The sequence below is a fragment of the Marmota monax genome, unplaced genomic scaffold (assembly GCF_021218885.2).
Source record: "Marmota monax isolate L192 unplaced genomic scaffold, Marmota_monax_Labrador192_F-V1.1 WCK01_AAM20220418_F8-fsc00095, whole genome shotgun sequence".
Taxonomy (NCBI): Eukaryota; Metazoa; Chordata; class Mammalia; order Rodentia; family Sciuridae; genus Marmota; species Marmota monax.
This window is the reverse complement of record NW_026695244.1, coordinates 5,901,357-5,918,577: the sequence shown is the minus strand read 5'-3', so window position 1 is coordinate 5,918,577 and position 17,221 is coordinate 5,901,357. Positions and strand designations below refer to the sequence as shown.

General features: G+C 40.3%; 1 protein-coding gene across 2 annotated transcripts in view; it reads left to right on the top strand.

Moving 5' to 3' along the window:
* Positions 1–17,221, top strand: part of Klf7 (KLF transcription factor 7) — a 90,077-nt gene that overhangs the window by 29,217 nt on the left and 43,639 nt on the right. For both annotated transcript variants that reach the window (XM_046463067.2, XM_046463066.2), the window contains one exon: positions 13,028–13,658. In XM_046463067.2, coding sequence (XP_046319023.1) covers positions 13,028–13,658 — 631 coding nt within the window. The remainder of the gene's footprint in view (positions 1–13,027; positions 13,659–17,221) is intronic.

The window sequence follows — 17,221 nt, the reverse complement described above, 5'->3', positions numbered from 1 at the left end:
TTAAGTAAGGTATCAGAGTGACTGGAATCCCAACTTCAGAGTCTCAGCACTAGATTCTTCCCTGTCAAGTTGGGTGGAATTGTTAATTGGAAATCGGCAACATTGTCATGTGGTTCAGAAATGGGCCAAGAGCAATATTTACTTTTCTTTACATGATGGAAAACCATCTCTTCCTTTCTCCTTCATCTTTTCCCAGTCAACCCATGAAAGATTCCCATTGCCTAACGTAATGAATAGGAAAAGGAACAGCTTTGTGACTCTGGAAACAATGACAGGTTTAGAGAAAGGCATCTGAAATACAGTAAAAAGAATATACATTTCATTGTCAGGGGCGTGCGTGCGTGGAAACACACGTACACACACATTCATAGGAATCCTGAACAGCTTCTATTCAATATTTTCACCCTCGGCTCTTGCCTGGTTCAAACGCCATACCCTCTTAATTGGATTTTGGCTCACTTCCAGTGTCAGAGAGTTCTGTATCTGTGAAATAATGATCCTGAAATAAATAGCACCTCTCAGTAGAGATATCTTTTTATGTAAAATTCTTAAAGGGAATGGAGGGGAAAGAAATGCTTCAGTGTTTGGAAATTTATGGGGAAGACATCAGAATTGGCTAAAATAAGAATTTCGAAGGACCTCACCTGGTGTTCATGGAGTGTGGCACCATTTAGGATGAGAGAAAACACGAGTCCTTGAAGACTGCTAGATTTGAAAAGACCTTTGCACTTAAGGACCATTTATTTAAGGGCTGATGGATGTGTGGCTGATAGTGACGGGGACCAAATTGCTATGAGTCTCAAGTGCTTCAGAGATGTGTGGCCAGAGGAGCCTTTCTTGGGTAGATCCTTTTAGGTGATGGAAATGAGAACAAATGATATAAATGATATAGGTTAAGCCTGGATCTTTATTTTATTCCCTCAGGACACCAGTTAATAAGCACCTGTCATGGAGGTGCGGAGAAGGGCGGGTTTTGTTCATCCTTGCGGCACTCAGAGCACATGATGCAATACAGACTGCTGGGAAGAAATGGGCAGGTGTTTGCATCTGTCTGAAACAGCGGGTGTGAACACCTGGGACAGACCTCTTTGTCTTGAGAAGAGGCTCCCTCTCACTCTGTTTGATGAGTGTGAACAGTGAGTGACATTTTAGGATTAGAACTTAAACCGTGGAGAAATGACGATGGAGCCTTTTAACCTAATAAGGCAGGAATTTTAGGATAGATTTCTGGGCTGGAGAAACTGGCTCAAGTGTTCCTTGGAATTTCCATATTAACTAATGGCTTCCATTATTCATTTATTCATTCAACTGGTATGTTTTGGTTGCTTTTTCCAGGCACTGTGCAGAGTGCTGGGGCTTCATTGGCACATGAGACTAAGTCCTTATTCTCCTAGAACTTTCATTCTAGTAGGAAAAGACAATAAAATAAACATGCAAACAAATGATTGAGATCTTTCCGGGACTTGGTAAGCATTAAAAAGCAAATAAAACAAGGCAGAATGATGGAGAATGAATAGGGTGTTTGGGCTTATTTGTTCAGTAGAGTCAAAGAAGCATTATCATGGCAATGAAGTTGAGGCATTAAAGGAAGCAGGTGACCTGGGAAGCCCACATTCTTGGATGCAGAAAGGCAGGTACTAGAACTCTTAGAGAGGTATGAACGTGGAGTGTCTGTGCGAGGAGTGCAGGGAGAAGGGTGGGGGTGGAGGAAGGTAAGGCCAAGGGAGGCAAGGGCTGGTTGGAAAAGCAGTTGTAGGCCATGGACAGATTATCAGCAAGCAGTCAGAGCAGGAAGGGGTCTTGGAGAGTGTGGTGCACTCATTTTGCAGAGACTGAGGTGAACTTTCTGCTATTTAATGGAATGTTCTGGGTAGTGTGGGAAAAGGAGGCACTGAGTCTGATTCCTAGGCTGGGGTTCTTTTCACCAATAAAAAGTGAGAGTTGAAAACAGGATTTTGTCCGCTTGTGTCTTTTGCATCTCTTCCTGGTGTTTTCTGGGGACCAGAGGAGAAAAGAGGAAGTGGCAGAGGGACAGGGACATTCTTTGGGGGCAAGGGAATGGCTTTTATCTCTACACAGGTACATACTTACAGTGCTATACCATGAAATTAAAGTTGCCTCCTAGTTTAGAATACTAGGTCCATCCCAGACCAAACATATAAAAATGTTTTTCAAATGAAAGACAAGTAACTAACACTTGTAGATAAAGCTTGAAAATACTGATGTGTTGCATGAGAAATACTAGTAATAAACACATACACATTGTTCCTGATGTTCTTTTGGAGAAGAAGGAAGAATTCTTGGCATTCATCCTACTCTTGGATCCCAACTACCCATGATTGTAATCACCGTGGACTTTTCAATTGGAGGGAGAGTTCATTCATTCATTCATTCATTCAATGCCTGAGGCCTGCCACTCATTTGAGGAGCCCACATTTTGGTGAAATCTCATTTTAAGTGTTGGTGAGGCTAATAAAGTTTCAAGCATTCTGCAAACTTGAATTATTATAATAGAGCCCCTGAGGTCTCAGTTCAGAGGAGGGTCTGAGACCCAATCTTCTCCTAGTTTTTCCAAAATTCCTTTCCCCCCCTGGATTGACAGCAGAGCCTTGTGTCAATTCCTCTGAACCTGTTCTGCATGAACCTGTCTCACTTTCTAATCTTTACACTCTGTTGCTATTTCAAGGCATCATAGCATTCCATACTAGTAGGTCCTTTAGAAGTTCAGCACACTCCCCTGGTAGATAACAAAACTGAGCCCTCAGAGACTCAGTTCACTCAGCTTGTTAGGCTGATCTTCCCAACTCAGAGTCCTCTGCTTACTTAAGTTTTTATATTTAACTGGTTTACTTTACTTTGAAATTATTTGATATTTTTGATTTTCCATTCCCATGTCCTTGATACATTTCTTTATTGTCTGTGGGAAGTGTAATGGAAATAGCACTGGTTACATAATGGCTACACCCTACATAGTGCGTGTGCCAAGCCCTGTTCTAAATACTTGACCTATCTCTGTTGATTAATCTTTCCCAACCCTCCTGGGTGGTAGGTAGTGCTATTACCCCATTTTACAGATGAGGAAACTGAGAAAGAGAAGGGTGAAGTAACTTCCTCCATAGCAGTTGTGTTAGTAAGTGCTATGATCTGACTTTGGGCCCTGGAAGTCTGGCTCTAGGTGTGATGCTCTTCATCCCCCACTCTTCTGCCTGTCCATCTACACAGGGACAGTCTCTTTGCTTAGTTGGGGTGAGCAGTGCAATGTCTCAGCCATGCAGCCACCTTAAATATTTGGGAAGTATCTCAAGTATTTCAAGTTAAGTAAAAGTACAGTCATCCAGGCAGGAGAGGTAGCATAGGGCTTAGTGTCATTGTTTTTGGCTGCCATTTTCTGTGGTCTGAATAGAACAAGCATTCCCCTTAGCGCGCCTACATTGTCTTTGACATTCTACACTGGAGGTTCCTGAAAGCTCTCAGTTTTGCAAGTATCCTCTGTGATCACCAGCCACTAAATTACATCTGCCACTGAAGGCCCCAGTGGGCTTTGAACCTGTTGTTCTTGAGAAATTCAAGCCGTGAGTGAAAGGGGGAGAGAGAGAGAGAGAGAGAGAGAGAGAGAGAGAACACTGTACACATGTGCAATGTGTTTTGAGTCAAAGAAGTAATTGTATATAAATGTATTTTTTTATGGGGAGTGAGGGAAAGGTATATTTAATTAACCCAACTGAGAAGGACATAACAATGTTCCAGGAGGGAGTCAATGAAATGAATTTGCTTAAAAGAAAAAAAAATCCCAGTAGCCTGAGTCAGCCTGTGCAAGTGATTTGGGAGAGGAAGGGGAGATGATGTAATTGGTTCGGCATGTTCCCATCTTGGCCACTGAGAGTAAAGGGGCCCAGGGAGTTTGAGGAGGGTGTGTGTGTGTGTGTGTGTGTGTGTGTACGTGTGCACGCAAAGTTAATAGGAATGGGTAGGGGGGTGGAAGAGTGGGCTGTAAAACAGGATTAATAACCCCTTGTCAGACCTTTCCCTGTAACTGTGTTTTTCAGTAATTTTGGTTTGAATGAGGACTCTCTAGCCAATTAATGTTTATTTGTTTCCTTTGGCAAGACCCGTTGGGGGAAGGGATAAGAGTGGTGAGTTTAAAATTTTTGTTTTGTTTTTGCATTTTGGAAGAAGAGGCGAGTAATGTGAGTTTGGGTTTTCAATGATGGCTCCCCCCCTTTCCCCTCAAGAGGCAGGAGGCAAGACATGGCCAGCTGGTGCTTGAACTGACACAGGTGCAGAGGCTGTGGGGGGTGGGGAGCCAAGAATAATTACAGGTTTCTGAAGCATCAGGCCCTGCCTGACACAAGCGCTCGTCAAGAAAACTGCTCTTTATGGAAAATTAATGGTGAAGCTGAAAACCCGTCAGACCTATTGTTCTTCTTTGGAAGCCATCACTCTTCAGAAGAGTGGCCTCCCCAAATCCTTGGGCTCTCATGAGGAGCTGGATAGAGTGTCCTTCTTCCCTACAGGACCTGGTTGGCTTTGTCATGGGCCCTGGTAGAGTTTTCCTTTAGGACTATCTCTTCTGCATTTTTTTTTTTTTGTAAGTTTCTCCTTTAGTCCATATCTAGCCCTTTGCTCTTACTCATAGTATACATAGAGTAATTTTTTATTGACTCGAAAGGCACAAATCTTATTGTGTCTATGGAAATGTAATGACTAATACAGGGACATTTACTGAAACTTGCTTTCAAAGCCACCAAGTAGCAAATGGGATTCCACCTGTGTGTGGCAACCTAAATATCAGCTTGATTGGGAAATAAGAGTTTAGTAGACTTGAACATTTTCAGCTGTGCTCGAACTGTGGCGTCTCTTGACCAGTTGGAAGTTAGAATTTATAGTCTAGTGTCCAAGGAACAGTGAGCAACACATCTTAAGACTGAACTGAAGTTGTGGGTGGAGGCTGGACCAATAGACTTCAAGTTGATATGTTCTGAGAGGTAACATCTGGACAGACAACACAGAACCAAGGTAGGATGGCCCATCAGTGACACCATTCATTTTGAGGATCATGGACTTCTAAATGGGGGAAAAGGCAGTTCTAAGTTGTTGGAGATGCAAGGGATCCCAGTATCTTCCTCAGAGAGCAAAGACCTACGCCACAGCTCCCAGCTCTGCCTGGGGTTGCGTGACTTTAAGGCTTACTTTAATATTTAATTTGGATTTGTGTTGTTTAGGGGATTTCTTTTATGCATTGCAACTGAGGAATCCTTGGAAGATGAAAGGAATATTTGAGGCTGCTTTGCATCATGTGCCTAGGGAAAGTAATTTCAAAGACATCATCCTCTCCCCAGGCCTTTAATCTTGTCTCCTTCCTCCCTGGCCTCCCCAAGGAAAAATATACAAACAAATATTTTCTTTGTATGTTGGAAATAATTTGGGGAGGAGAAACACTGAAGAGGTTTCGATAGAAATTTCCCAACTTTCATGTTTGTTTAGAAATAAATTAATTTTCACAGCATTGTCTTTCAGAATTTACAAATTACTAGAGGGAAATGTTTAATTTGGTTTTAGCTCCAGCAACCAGTTGATGTGAGAAACAGTCAAAAGGAATGGGAAATTACATTGGATGTAATACTGTGGTTATTTTGTGGAGTTCAGCAGTTCTGACAGTAATGTGTAATACTATTGTACCTCTGGTGTGTGCTATTGTGTGTATGTGTGTGCGCGCGCGCATGTATGTGTGTTAATCTAATAGCAAAAAAAAAAAAAAAAAACCAAAAAACCGCAGTAAGAGATTTTCACTTACACTGTATACTTGCTTACCTGCTTACCTACATTTTCTGGACAAAATTCATTCTTTCTTAATCTTCTACCCTAACGTTGTCTGGGATCAAAAACAAGAAAGAGTGAACATTTGCTTAAAATCATCTTAGGACTCAGTTTTTAGGTCTTAGGAGGTCCATTCTTGTCACTGGTTCATGTATCCTTTCTGAAGTAGGTTCAATGTCACCATCCAAGCAAGTTTCAAGTGCTTGACAGCTGAGATTCTCCCACGGGCATGCCGAGTTTATTAATCATGGTGCTTCTTTCCCCTCTTCCACCCCCTGAGAAAAATGGCACCAGATCTCTCTGGCTGTGCTTTCACACTTCCTTTCCCCATCTTTCAACTCTGACCTAATTTTAAAAGACGAGAATATGTCAGAATCATTACATCATCTCATTCTTTGAAGGGGGAAAGCCGCAAAGTTCCCATCAATATCACTCTTTGCAATCCTACAGTTTTTTAGGAGTCAGAGGAAAATGCCTTTTTGGCTAAAAAGTGTGAAGTGTAAGCACATCTGTAATGTTAGAAAAGAAGGCGTATTTTAGAAGATGACTTGAAAAAAGAAAGCCAGATTTTTCTCCTGTTAGTAACTGGTCTTGTGTCTCTCTGAATTTCCATTCTGGGATGTGTGTGAAGATTTCAAAGTGCAAAAAAGTCACTGAGCTTTGGGCCCTTTCCAGGAGCAAGCAAGGGGTTCCTTTCCTCTTCTGTATTTCAGACTCTTTGGGGATTATGGCACCATGGTTAAAAGCACGTGACAAAAACCACACATAATAAATGTCAGAAAGAGGCTCCCAAGGGCAGCCAAGTGTAGTTGGCCTATGTGTGTAATTACCTGGGTGAGCATTCTTGCTTGGAACCAAAGTTCACCCCTTCTTTGCCCAGGAAAAGCATCAGCGGTAGCATCACCATCAACAACATCATCATGATCATCATGAGGTCAGTCTGATTTCAGAAGAAACCTGACTGTTCAAGTTTCTAAGAAGTGGAAAGTTGCCATTTTCCCATGATTTTGCATCTATATACTTTCCCAAGTTTGTTTTATCTTTTGTGCTTTTAACTCTTGCCTTTTTTTGGTAAGATAGGTAGAATGACTGAGATTAAGGGCAACTAGCTAAAGAGACCATGAATGACTGATAATTGGTTAGCAACATAAGTGTAGTTGATAATTAAAAGATGGACTTTTATTTCTTTGATGTTGTCTCATTCCAAAAAACAAAAAACAATAATAATAACAACAACAACGAAACTCATTAGCAGAATGCAATTTCTTTTTTTTGTTTGTTTGTTTTTGACTTACCAACTTTGAGTATTCGTGGATCCAATGAATTCAATGGGTTCCAATTAATCCAATTATTACAGCATAATTGTTGAGTGGTGGCAAAAGTATTGCATCAATGGTTTTGTCTTGTGTTCATATTAAAAGAATTAAAAATCAGAATTTTTAATGTCCTAAACACTTTAGAAAGGACTGGCATTGAGGATATTCAACTAGAGTTTACACTCATTGCTTTTAAGGTCATAACCAGACATCCCACCAAGCTGTGGACTCTTAGATATGTTTGGGAGATAACTGTTTTATTGTCCATTGAAAAAGGTCATCTTTCAATATTTGGCAGTCAGCACATTTTCTTTACACTGTTATTTCCAGACCAGGCTTCCACGGTCTATATGGAAGAGACCATCTAGGAGCTGCTACATGTTGAACTTTGAACAAAAGGATGATTAGTGGGAAGGAAGGTGAAATGTTTCAAATAATAAGAAGGAGGGAAAGTAAACAGGAAAAATAGATGTCAAAGTCCTTTAGGGAAGTGTCATGGGGAGGTGGTAAAGTGACAGGAGATATCTACAGTCTTGAATGGCAAGTTTCATGTAATTTCTGATGAGCCAAAGACAGGTTGAATAAAAGTCTTTTGATAACTTTGACATCATGCCCATAGTTGAAAAAATGTCTTATATTTTTCTTGAACCCATAAAAGTAACAACTTCTTGCTGGTAGCAGGGAGATTTTCATAAACTAAATATGTGCTGTAAGACATGAATTATCCTGTTCTTTCAAGAGGAAAGTAGTAGAAGTACTTTCAGAGGGAGTAGTAGAAGGTATGGCAGTCATAGTTTTGATTCCTTTTTTTTTTAATCTAGGTCTTGGATTATTACTTTTAGCAAGCATGTTTCAACAAGTAAAAAGGCCATGAAGAATGTATTAATAGAGCTTTCAGGTGATCGTTTCAAAACCAATTACAGGTGATATTTATTAGGAGCCTAGGAGAAGATGAAGCCACGCATTTCAAAGTTGAGATATTAGAGTTTTCACAAAGCACATTTGTGACTCATAAATACATGAGAAAATCACTTTGCACTTGGGAGCATTCTTACCCAGTGCTGACTGTAATGGGTCTTTTTTTGTGTGTGTGTTGTGGTGTTGGTGGTGGGGTGATATCCAATGACTCAGGCCCTTAAGTTGTATTGTTAGGTCAGGCCTAGGGAAAACTCACATCTCCAAGATGTGGTACCAGAAACAGGCATAATTTATATCACTAAACATATCTGCTGACTCAGAGTTGGAGTTTGCTGGTTAGTGCACCATCAGAACAGAGTGACTCTGCTCCCGTGTACCCACAGACATTGGAATTCTAGATCCAAATTTATAATATCCTACTTTGTTTGCTTTCTGTCCACATCTACGTAATCATAGTCTAATTATCATTATCAGGAAATTATCTTTGATACAGTGCCATTTACTAATGTGTACACTTCATTCGAGTTATATTATTTTTCTACCAATGTCCTTTTACTCTAGATCCAGGATTCAGACCAGGATCCATGGTGTATAGTTGTCACTTTTTAAAAAATCTCCTCTTCTCTAGTGTGCAACAGCTTCTCAGTCTTGCTTTTTTTTTTTTTTGACCTTGATACTTGCAAATACTGCTTAATTATTTAGTAGAATGGTCTTCAGTTTGGATTTGACTGATGCTTTCTTAGGATAAGACAAGAGTTCCTGCATTTGGGGGCAGGACTATCACAGAATATCACAGAATATTTCAGCACGCCCTATTAGCTGTGCATGTTATCAGTATGACTTATTACTGGTGCTGCTCACTTTGATCACATGATGAAGGTGGTGATAGCCAGGTTTCTCCACTGCCAAGTCATTATTTTTGTCTTTGTAATTAATAAAAATCTTGCTGGAGGATAACTTGAGAGTAGGCCTTTATCTTGTTTCTCATCATACTTTGATTTTCATATTGATTTTAGCATTAATTGGTGGTTCCTACTTGCTATCATTATTAATTTTGTGTTTGCCTCATGGTGATTTTTTTTTTATTTCCATCAAACGTTCTATTTTTATTCATTGTAATTTTACTATAAGGAAGAGTTGACTTCCTGTTTGCTTATTTATTTATATCAGCATGGGGTTTTATTTTATTCTGTGGGTTATAATCCATTATTATCACTTCCATTTTTTTTTTTTGGTTGTTGTTGTTGTTGCTTAAATTGTTTGATGTTTGGCCATTGAGAGCTTTCTTTAAGTGGTTCCTCAGTGTTTTGCTGCACTTCTCTTACTTTACAAGCATTTCCATCTCTTCTGGTTCCACAAGCTGTTCTAGGCTTATCCTACAGGTTCTTTGTCCCAGTCCTTGAAATGACTGTTTCTCCAAGGAGCCCTGCTTTCCCTTACTGGATAATGATTCTAGAAACCAAGTTCTTTCTGCTCATTACTACAGCATTGTCTTTGCTTGTAGGCTCCTCAGTGGGTGGAGTTAGGAAATATGTGTACAAATAATTTGTCCATGTATGTACACATTTATTCCTATATATGCTCTGTTGATATAGCATCAGTTTGCCCTTACATAATTTTTGTGTCTGTTTCATGTTTGTGTATGTGTATTAAAATCCAGTAAATACTGATACCATAAATTGCAGATAAACATCATGAGCATTGATTAAGTAAGTTTTCCTAATTATTTACAAATATGATTGGAAATAAATGTTGTGTTTGGGTTAGAAAGATTTCATCTTAAAATTCTCCTCATCTTTAGCATTTTACTCTCCACACTCTTGATGAGAAAATATTTTAACTTCTACATTCCAGGTGACGAGCTCTTTTCTATTTAAGCTTCATCTCTAGAACATATTGTAAAAAAGTAGATTTCTCAAAACAAAATCATTCTGTAATGATTTCACAGGGATACCTAGCACTTCCTGATGGGTACTGATGCTTCTCTAAGTCTTAGATAGAACAAGAAAGTCCTATGTCCAAATTGCAAGTGGTAGCCTCTCTGAAGTGGTCCAGATTTTAGTGAATAAGGTCTCCCCATGTTTAGATCATAAGTATGACTCATGTGCTCCTGGGATGCAAACCAGGGAATATTGGGAAGGTTATTTTTTAATGCTCCCAGAATAGAGCATAAATGTGTTTAGAATATCTCAATTTCTCAGAACTCTGACTATGAAGAAAGATGAGCCCACATCAATCATTTCCTTGGTGACTTTCAAATCTTTGAGCTAGAAAGCGTGTAAATGGACAGGGCACACAAAAGCTCTATCCATAGTAGCAACTGGGTGTATGAATTAGTCCTTGTGTGGGAGGCAGGGACCGTCCTGTAACCTCAAGGACATCCTATAACCCATGATTCAGCTGATTTTTTTTTTAACTTGGAACATATCCATGTCTTAAAGACCTGGTTCTTCTCTTTAGGCAAAACTCAAGAAGCATTATGATTATGTTCTCAAAAGACCCACATTAGTGCTCATTTCCAAGACCTCCAGCCTCAGCAAGATGGACCATACTCTGGGCCATAATGTAAACCTCAATAAATTTGAAAGGATTGATATCCTATAAAGTATGTTATTTGAGCAAAAATAAATCAAAATATAAATCAATAATAAAAATATATCTAGAAAATTCCAAAATATCTGGAAGTTAAACAACATGTTTTTTTTTTTGTTTTACTCGGTCCCTAATAATAATGGATTCCCCTACTGAAAATAACTGTAAAATAATGAGCATAGTATGAAAGCATCTACCTGAAGGCACTTGAAAGTCAACAGAAACAGTCAGATTTTGATGACAGATACACACTCAGAAGAAGAAGAAAGTAGGGAAACTGTACAGATATTTTCCCAATATTTGAGAACATGGAACAGTGCCAAGGATAAGGTGGGTACAAGGCTTGGGTGTCAGAAGATGGGTTTTGAAGAGTAGAGGAGGTAGAATGACCAAAGTAACAGCACATGGTTGATTGTGTCTTTGGCAGATACCATGTATCTGTTGGGTGCCAAATACTGAGCTTGATTGGCAGCATTTTTAAAACAGGAAGAAAAGATTAAGAGAGGTTTCAGGAGTAGGCTTCTATAATCCAGATATGAACTGACTGAAGCTAAGACTGGGGGTTTCAATATTTCAGAGAAGTAAATGATAATTTCTGGCAATAAGGTACAAAAGGGAAGAGGAAAAATTTGGAGACATGGAGTTTCTGGAAAAGGAGCAAGTGAGGAGGATAATGCAAATTTCTAGATCTGAGAAGGTGCTAACATTGGAGTGTTGGTTTCTAATATAAAGTGCTGAGAAGCTACTGAGCCAGAGCTACCATTTAATCAAAAAGTAAAACAATCAAATCTTACTTTTTCATTAAGCTTTCCTTGATGGATACCTCCATATTAGAGAATTCATTACCCACTCATCCCCTGACCAGTTCACTTTATAGTACAATATTTATTTGGGGTCACTTTGCTTTGTAAATTCATATCCTCTCTAGCTTGTGATTGTTCATTCTGTACCTACATGTATATTACATGGATCTATTCCCATGTTTAATCATTCTGTCACATACAAAGCCCTGCATCTTGCTGTGGGCACAGTAGTTGAATGAACACTTGTGACATGTGTTGAATGAAGATTAGAACCATTCATTAGTTCATATCATTAAAAATCAACTGTGAAGCCCAAAGCTGATTCATAGTTAAGAATCTGGTTTTCTTATTCAGTCATACAGAGTTTTTCTAGAAGCCTGATTAAAACACAATCTTTTGAAATGTCACCAAAATAAAATCCTTGACAGATACAACACGACTAGGTATATCATTAAAATACATGCATAGCAGAATAAAAGCCTAGAATCAGAACTCTGGTTGAAAACATAGAAGCTTCACGTAGGTATTCAGTTGGGATCCAGTCACATTAAAATGTGCCATCAGAAGCCCAGAAGATGGAGAAAATTGGGCCAATAGTGCAAGGTAGCAATATAGTTTCATACTATAGTCCAGAGAAGTAGAGTTTTTAAGGGAGGAGAGCAATTGAACACAGACTTCTTAAGTATCTACTTTTGCCATGAAAGTGCTTCTATAATCTTACAAAGACTTATAGGCACCAAAGATGAAGATTTGTTGAAACTAAACCTTCTGGTTTTTCTTCTCTATTTCTTTATCAGGAGAAAAACTTTATGTTGAGATATATAGGGTCCTATCTTTAACAGGTCTCAACAGCTGCATCTGAAGTTATTATTATCATGTAGTCAGAGATGCTAAACCATTGTATGTAGATGCCACATAGTGTGTAGAAATTGTATTTTTAATGACTTGCTGTGAGCATCAGGGGTTTTGTTGTATACCTCAAAGGCTTTATGCTAAGCACTCCTTAGAACAAGATCCATTCTTCCTGGTTGGAAAATCTGTGCTTAAGCCAGGTCTTGCTGTTGGTTAATTGCTATTAATGTCACATTTTAGTTTGAGTGGACATGCTTTGTTCTCTATAACGAGTTGGAAAATAGATTTATTGTTGTGACTTGATCAAATCTATTTAAAAAATGGAAGTGACACTATGAGAAGTCTTATCTGTTTCTGTTTGCTTCTTGCTTCCATGGGAAATCCTGGGGATACCTGGAGCATCTTACCTGCTGAATGGGATTGAGGGGCAGGAGATCATCATTTTGGCATTTGATGTTCTCTGGGATCTTGAAGGTGTGAGATAGTCCTTCTGGGACTCTAGTTCTCCTTCAGCCACAGTAATTGAAGTCATATGATGATGGGACCCTTCTGAACCCTTCAGAAGTATTCAGAGAGTAAATAGCAGGGTCAGACCTTTCAGTGAGAGCATTTCAAATACCAGCCATGTAACCATTCTCTGTTCCTTGCCCCTCTGCCTGTCAACAGTGGCCTCCCAGTGTTCTTTGCCTCAGATGGTGATTTCTCTCTCTCCCTCCTTCCTCTCTGCAGACATGCCTTGAATTGGAACGCTACCTACAGACAGAGCCCAGGCGGATCTCGGAGACCTTTGGTGAGGACTTGGACTGTTTCCTCCATGCTTCTCCTCCCCCGTGCATTGAGGAGAGCTTCCGGCGCTTAGATCCCCTGCTGCTCCCAGTGGAAGCCACCATCTGCGAGAAGAGCTCTGCAGTGGACATTTTGCTCTCTCGGGACAAGTTGCTATCTGAGACCTGCCTCAGCCTCCAGCCAACCAGCTCTTCTCTAGACAGCTACACAGCCGTCAACCAGGCCCAGCTCAACGCAGTGACCTCATTAACGCCCCCATCGTCCCCTGAGCTCAGCCGCCATCTGGTCAAAACCTCACAGACTCTCTCAGCCGTGGATGGCACAGTGACGTTGAAACTGGTGGCCAAGAAGGCTGCACTGAGCTCAGTAAAGGTGGGAGGGGTGGCAGCAGCAGCAGCCGCCGTAGCACCAGCTGGGGCAGTTAAGAGTGGACAGAGCGACAGTGAACAAGGAGGGGTAGGGGCAGAAGCATGCCCCGAAAACAAGAAGAGGGTTCACCGCTGTCAGTTTAACGGGTGCCGGAAAGTTTATACAAAAAGCTCCCACCTAAAGGCCCACCAGAGGACTCACACAGGTAGTGGTACAAGTTGGCCGCATGTGGTTTCTTCCTCTTTCCCCTGCTTTTGCCTTGAGGTGGGAAGGGCTCCTCTTTGTTCTAAGAAGTGGCCTTTGTGCTGACTAGGAGGCGACCCAAAGGCAGGAGGGCCCTGGGTGGGGAAGCAGAATGACTCACTCTGTACCCTAAAACCTCAAGATGTCCCAAGTGCAGGACCTGGGTTCATCACTGGCTGGCTAAGAGTTGCTTTCAGAGGCAATGCCAACCACAGCATAAACTCAGAGTTCTGAGGCTGATGGAAGGGGATCTGGTAGCGTGACTCACGTAAGACGTACATAGTGCAGACTCTGGTCCCTTTGCTGACACTTGTCTTTGTTTTCTGAGTGTAGCTTGCAGGTTTGATCAGCACCAGAATCCAAGGAGGTACACTAGGAAGCATCCACAGTTAAACAAGGTGGTTAGGGTGTCCCTATTCACTCTTTTCCCAGCATCCCTGATTTTTCATCAAAGTCACCAACAGCAGGAGGGTTTCAGAGTTCATTAGATGTGATCATTCTATAATTAATTGGCATCTCCTCTTTTGCATTGTTCTCTGGCGCGTGCTTTATGGAGAGATGGCAGAATTGCTTTTTAATGAGCTTGTTACTGAGAAGTTGCTAAAGTGATTACATTGCTATGTGTGTGGTAAGGGCGGGTGGGGGAGGGAGAGGGCCTGTATGTTTCACATAGGACTTCCGTGGTGATTCCAAGGATTCATATTGATCTTTCAAGCAATGGGATCATTTGGAAGAGCGGGGTTCACACAAAAGAGGGAGAGATTGGCTGTATCTTAAGCTGGTCTTTGTTCTCTACTTCGAGATTGTAGCTTGTGGGTAGCATCTCTTCTTGGTCTACTAGGGTGCTACTAGGAGCAATTACTGTGATTGGTGGTTTTTAAGTGGGTCACTAAGAGCGTATGACTTGTATGGCTTTTCCATAGTTTTTGCACACTGCAAGCTGAATAGGGAAAATCCCCAAAGGTATAAATGGAAGAATAAGAACATTCTCAGAGAAAAGTGGATGGTCGCAGCTGAGGTGGGAGAAGTGTCTGGTATTCTGTGTGGTTGTGGACTGTGCCACCAAGGAAGTGTGCATCATAAAGATGATTGGCTGGAAGATCAGAGCACCCTGGATTCTAGTTCTAACTGCCACTAACTAGCTCTGTGACCTGAAGTACATTTCTTTATCTCTATGGGCCTCATTTTCTACATCTGTCAAACAATCTGGCTCTTGAGGCCCCTTTCAGCTCCGATGGTCCATGAAATGTCTTTGTGTGGTACTAAAGAACTTTTCCTCAAGTAGGAATGCATAAATATGACTGGATAAAAGTGCTGAAACTCAAAGTCACTCCTGTGAGATAGTGAGACCAGACATTGCTTCCTTATATACAAGACAGGCATGTCCTCTAATTCTAAACTTAATTTCCCATGTGGCTCTTCCTTGGTTCATGGGATAATCCCCTAACATAATTTTTTAGTCCTATGGATCAGGTGTAGGGTTCCATTCATGGTTTTGCTGAAGAATTTATATGTAAAGCCTAGTGCTTCCTCATATTGTTAGTTTTTTTTCTTCTCTGATTTTGTCCTGAAAGTAATTTTTATTTATATTTCTTTCTCTCTAAAGTCAGTAAGTAGACAAGACATTGCAGTGCTCCCTGATTTCAATGCATGATTAATCTCCTGCCCCCACTCCAGGAAGCCAGAGGAAGCACCATGAACCAAGAATGTTGACGTTTGTGGGGGTTATAGAGTTCATAATTATGGACACCTTTCAGAATTATTAACACTAAGGCTACATCCTGCCTTGTATGGAAGCTGGACCACTCTGGTGAAGCAGACATTCTTTGGGGAAATCTACAGCATTTTCTTCTTTCTATCCCCTCTTCCCAGCAGAGATGATGGAAGATGTGATGATTGATGCATTATTTGGCATGTTGTTTTTGGAACATTGTCTACTCAGTGTGATTACCAAGGTGGAGCTGATTATGCTACCCAGCACCTGCAGCCATTGCCTCGTGGTGGATTGCAGTGCTCCTCCCTATGGGCAATGCCCTGAAGGAGGCAGTAAACATTATTAGAAAAGTAGCATGGCAGCAGAGCTAGAGCAGGGATTTGTGGTTAGGTAGACTTGGGCTTGTTTTCTGTATAAATTATTTATCTTCTCTGTTTCTTCTTCTGTAAAATAGTGCCAATTCCATCTACCTCAGAGATTGTTTTGAAGATTAAATTAGCAAATTACTTGGCAGATAGTAAAAACTCATTACTGTTATTGCTGATTATAGTTATTAGTATTGTTCTTGACACTGAATAGTGATAATTGAGTGAAAACCAGCTTTATGTAAACGAGAAATGAACCAGTTAGCCAGCGTTAAATACAGATCGAGTATCGCTAATCCAAAACTCCAAAATTGTTTTGCTACTGGAATTTCTCCCAGGGGTGCTCTACCACTGAGATACACTCCCAGCCCTTTTTATTTTATTTTGAGACAGGGTCTCCCTAAGTTGCTGAGACTGGCCTTGAACTTCTGATCCTCCTGCCTCAACCTCCCAAGTAGTAGGAATTACAGGCATGCACCACTATGTCCTGCTTCAAACTCTGAAATTTTTGAGAGCCTACAGGTATCACAAAGTAGCATATTCCACATGAGACCTAATGGGACAAGTCAGTCAAAATGCCAGAACACTAAAAATGTTGTTTAAAATTACTTTCTGGCTATGTGTATAAGGAGAACATGAACTATAAATGAGTTATTTCATTATGTGCATGCAAATATTCAAAAAATCAGAAAAAATATTTTCTGGTCCCAAACATTTCAGATAATGGATATTCAACCTATACTACCAAAAAAGTAAGAGAATATTTTCCTAGTGGTTGATCAGTAGGGTGTGGGGTGATAATGCACATGGACACCAGGGTGGAGGGTAAAACTGGCCCTGCAGACATTAGCCCACTGAGATTGGCAGTAATGTTTAGAATGGCTTTCCTGAAGACAGCTTAGAAGTAATTGCCTCACATCCTACAGAAGCATTTTGCCTATAAAAACCTTCCTCACAGGCAAGCACGGAAGGAAAAAGAAATAGATAAGAGGGGAGGTAGGATAGGGATGGAGGATGGAAGAGAGAATATGAATTAATTTAGATGAAATGGAGGAGAATCAGAAGTATTTATTTGGAATTGGTGTGAATGGGGCACATGGGGAACTGAAAACATAGGTGATAATTTATGTGGTGTGGATGAACTAAGACTGATGAAAACAGCATGAAGGATGGAATTAAATTAAGTGTAAACATATCAAGGAAATGGACTGGTAAAAGCTTGAGGGCAAAGGTATATGGGCAATGAAAATTCGGGTGGAAAAGAATCTGCTGCTATAAGAATTGGTGTGAAAAGACTAAATATTAAAATGAAGTTTTCACAAATTGTCTCTGGATGAATTCAGGCACACTATTTTAGTATAGACTTAGTTTTTAAAAAAATATTATTATTATTATTATTGGTACTGGGGAAGGACTCAGTTTAATTCAATGGAAAGGTATCATCTT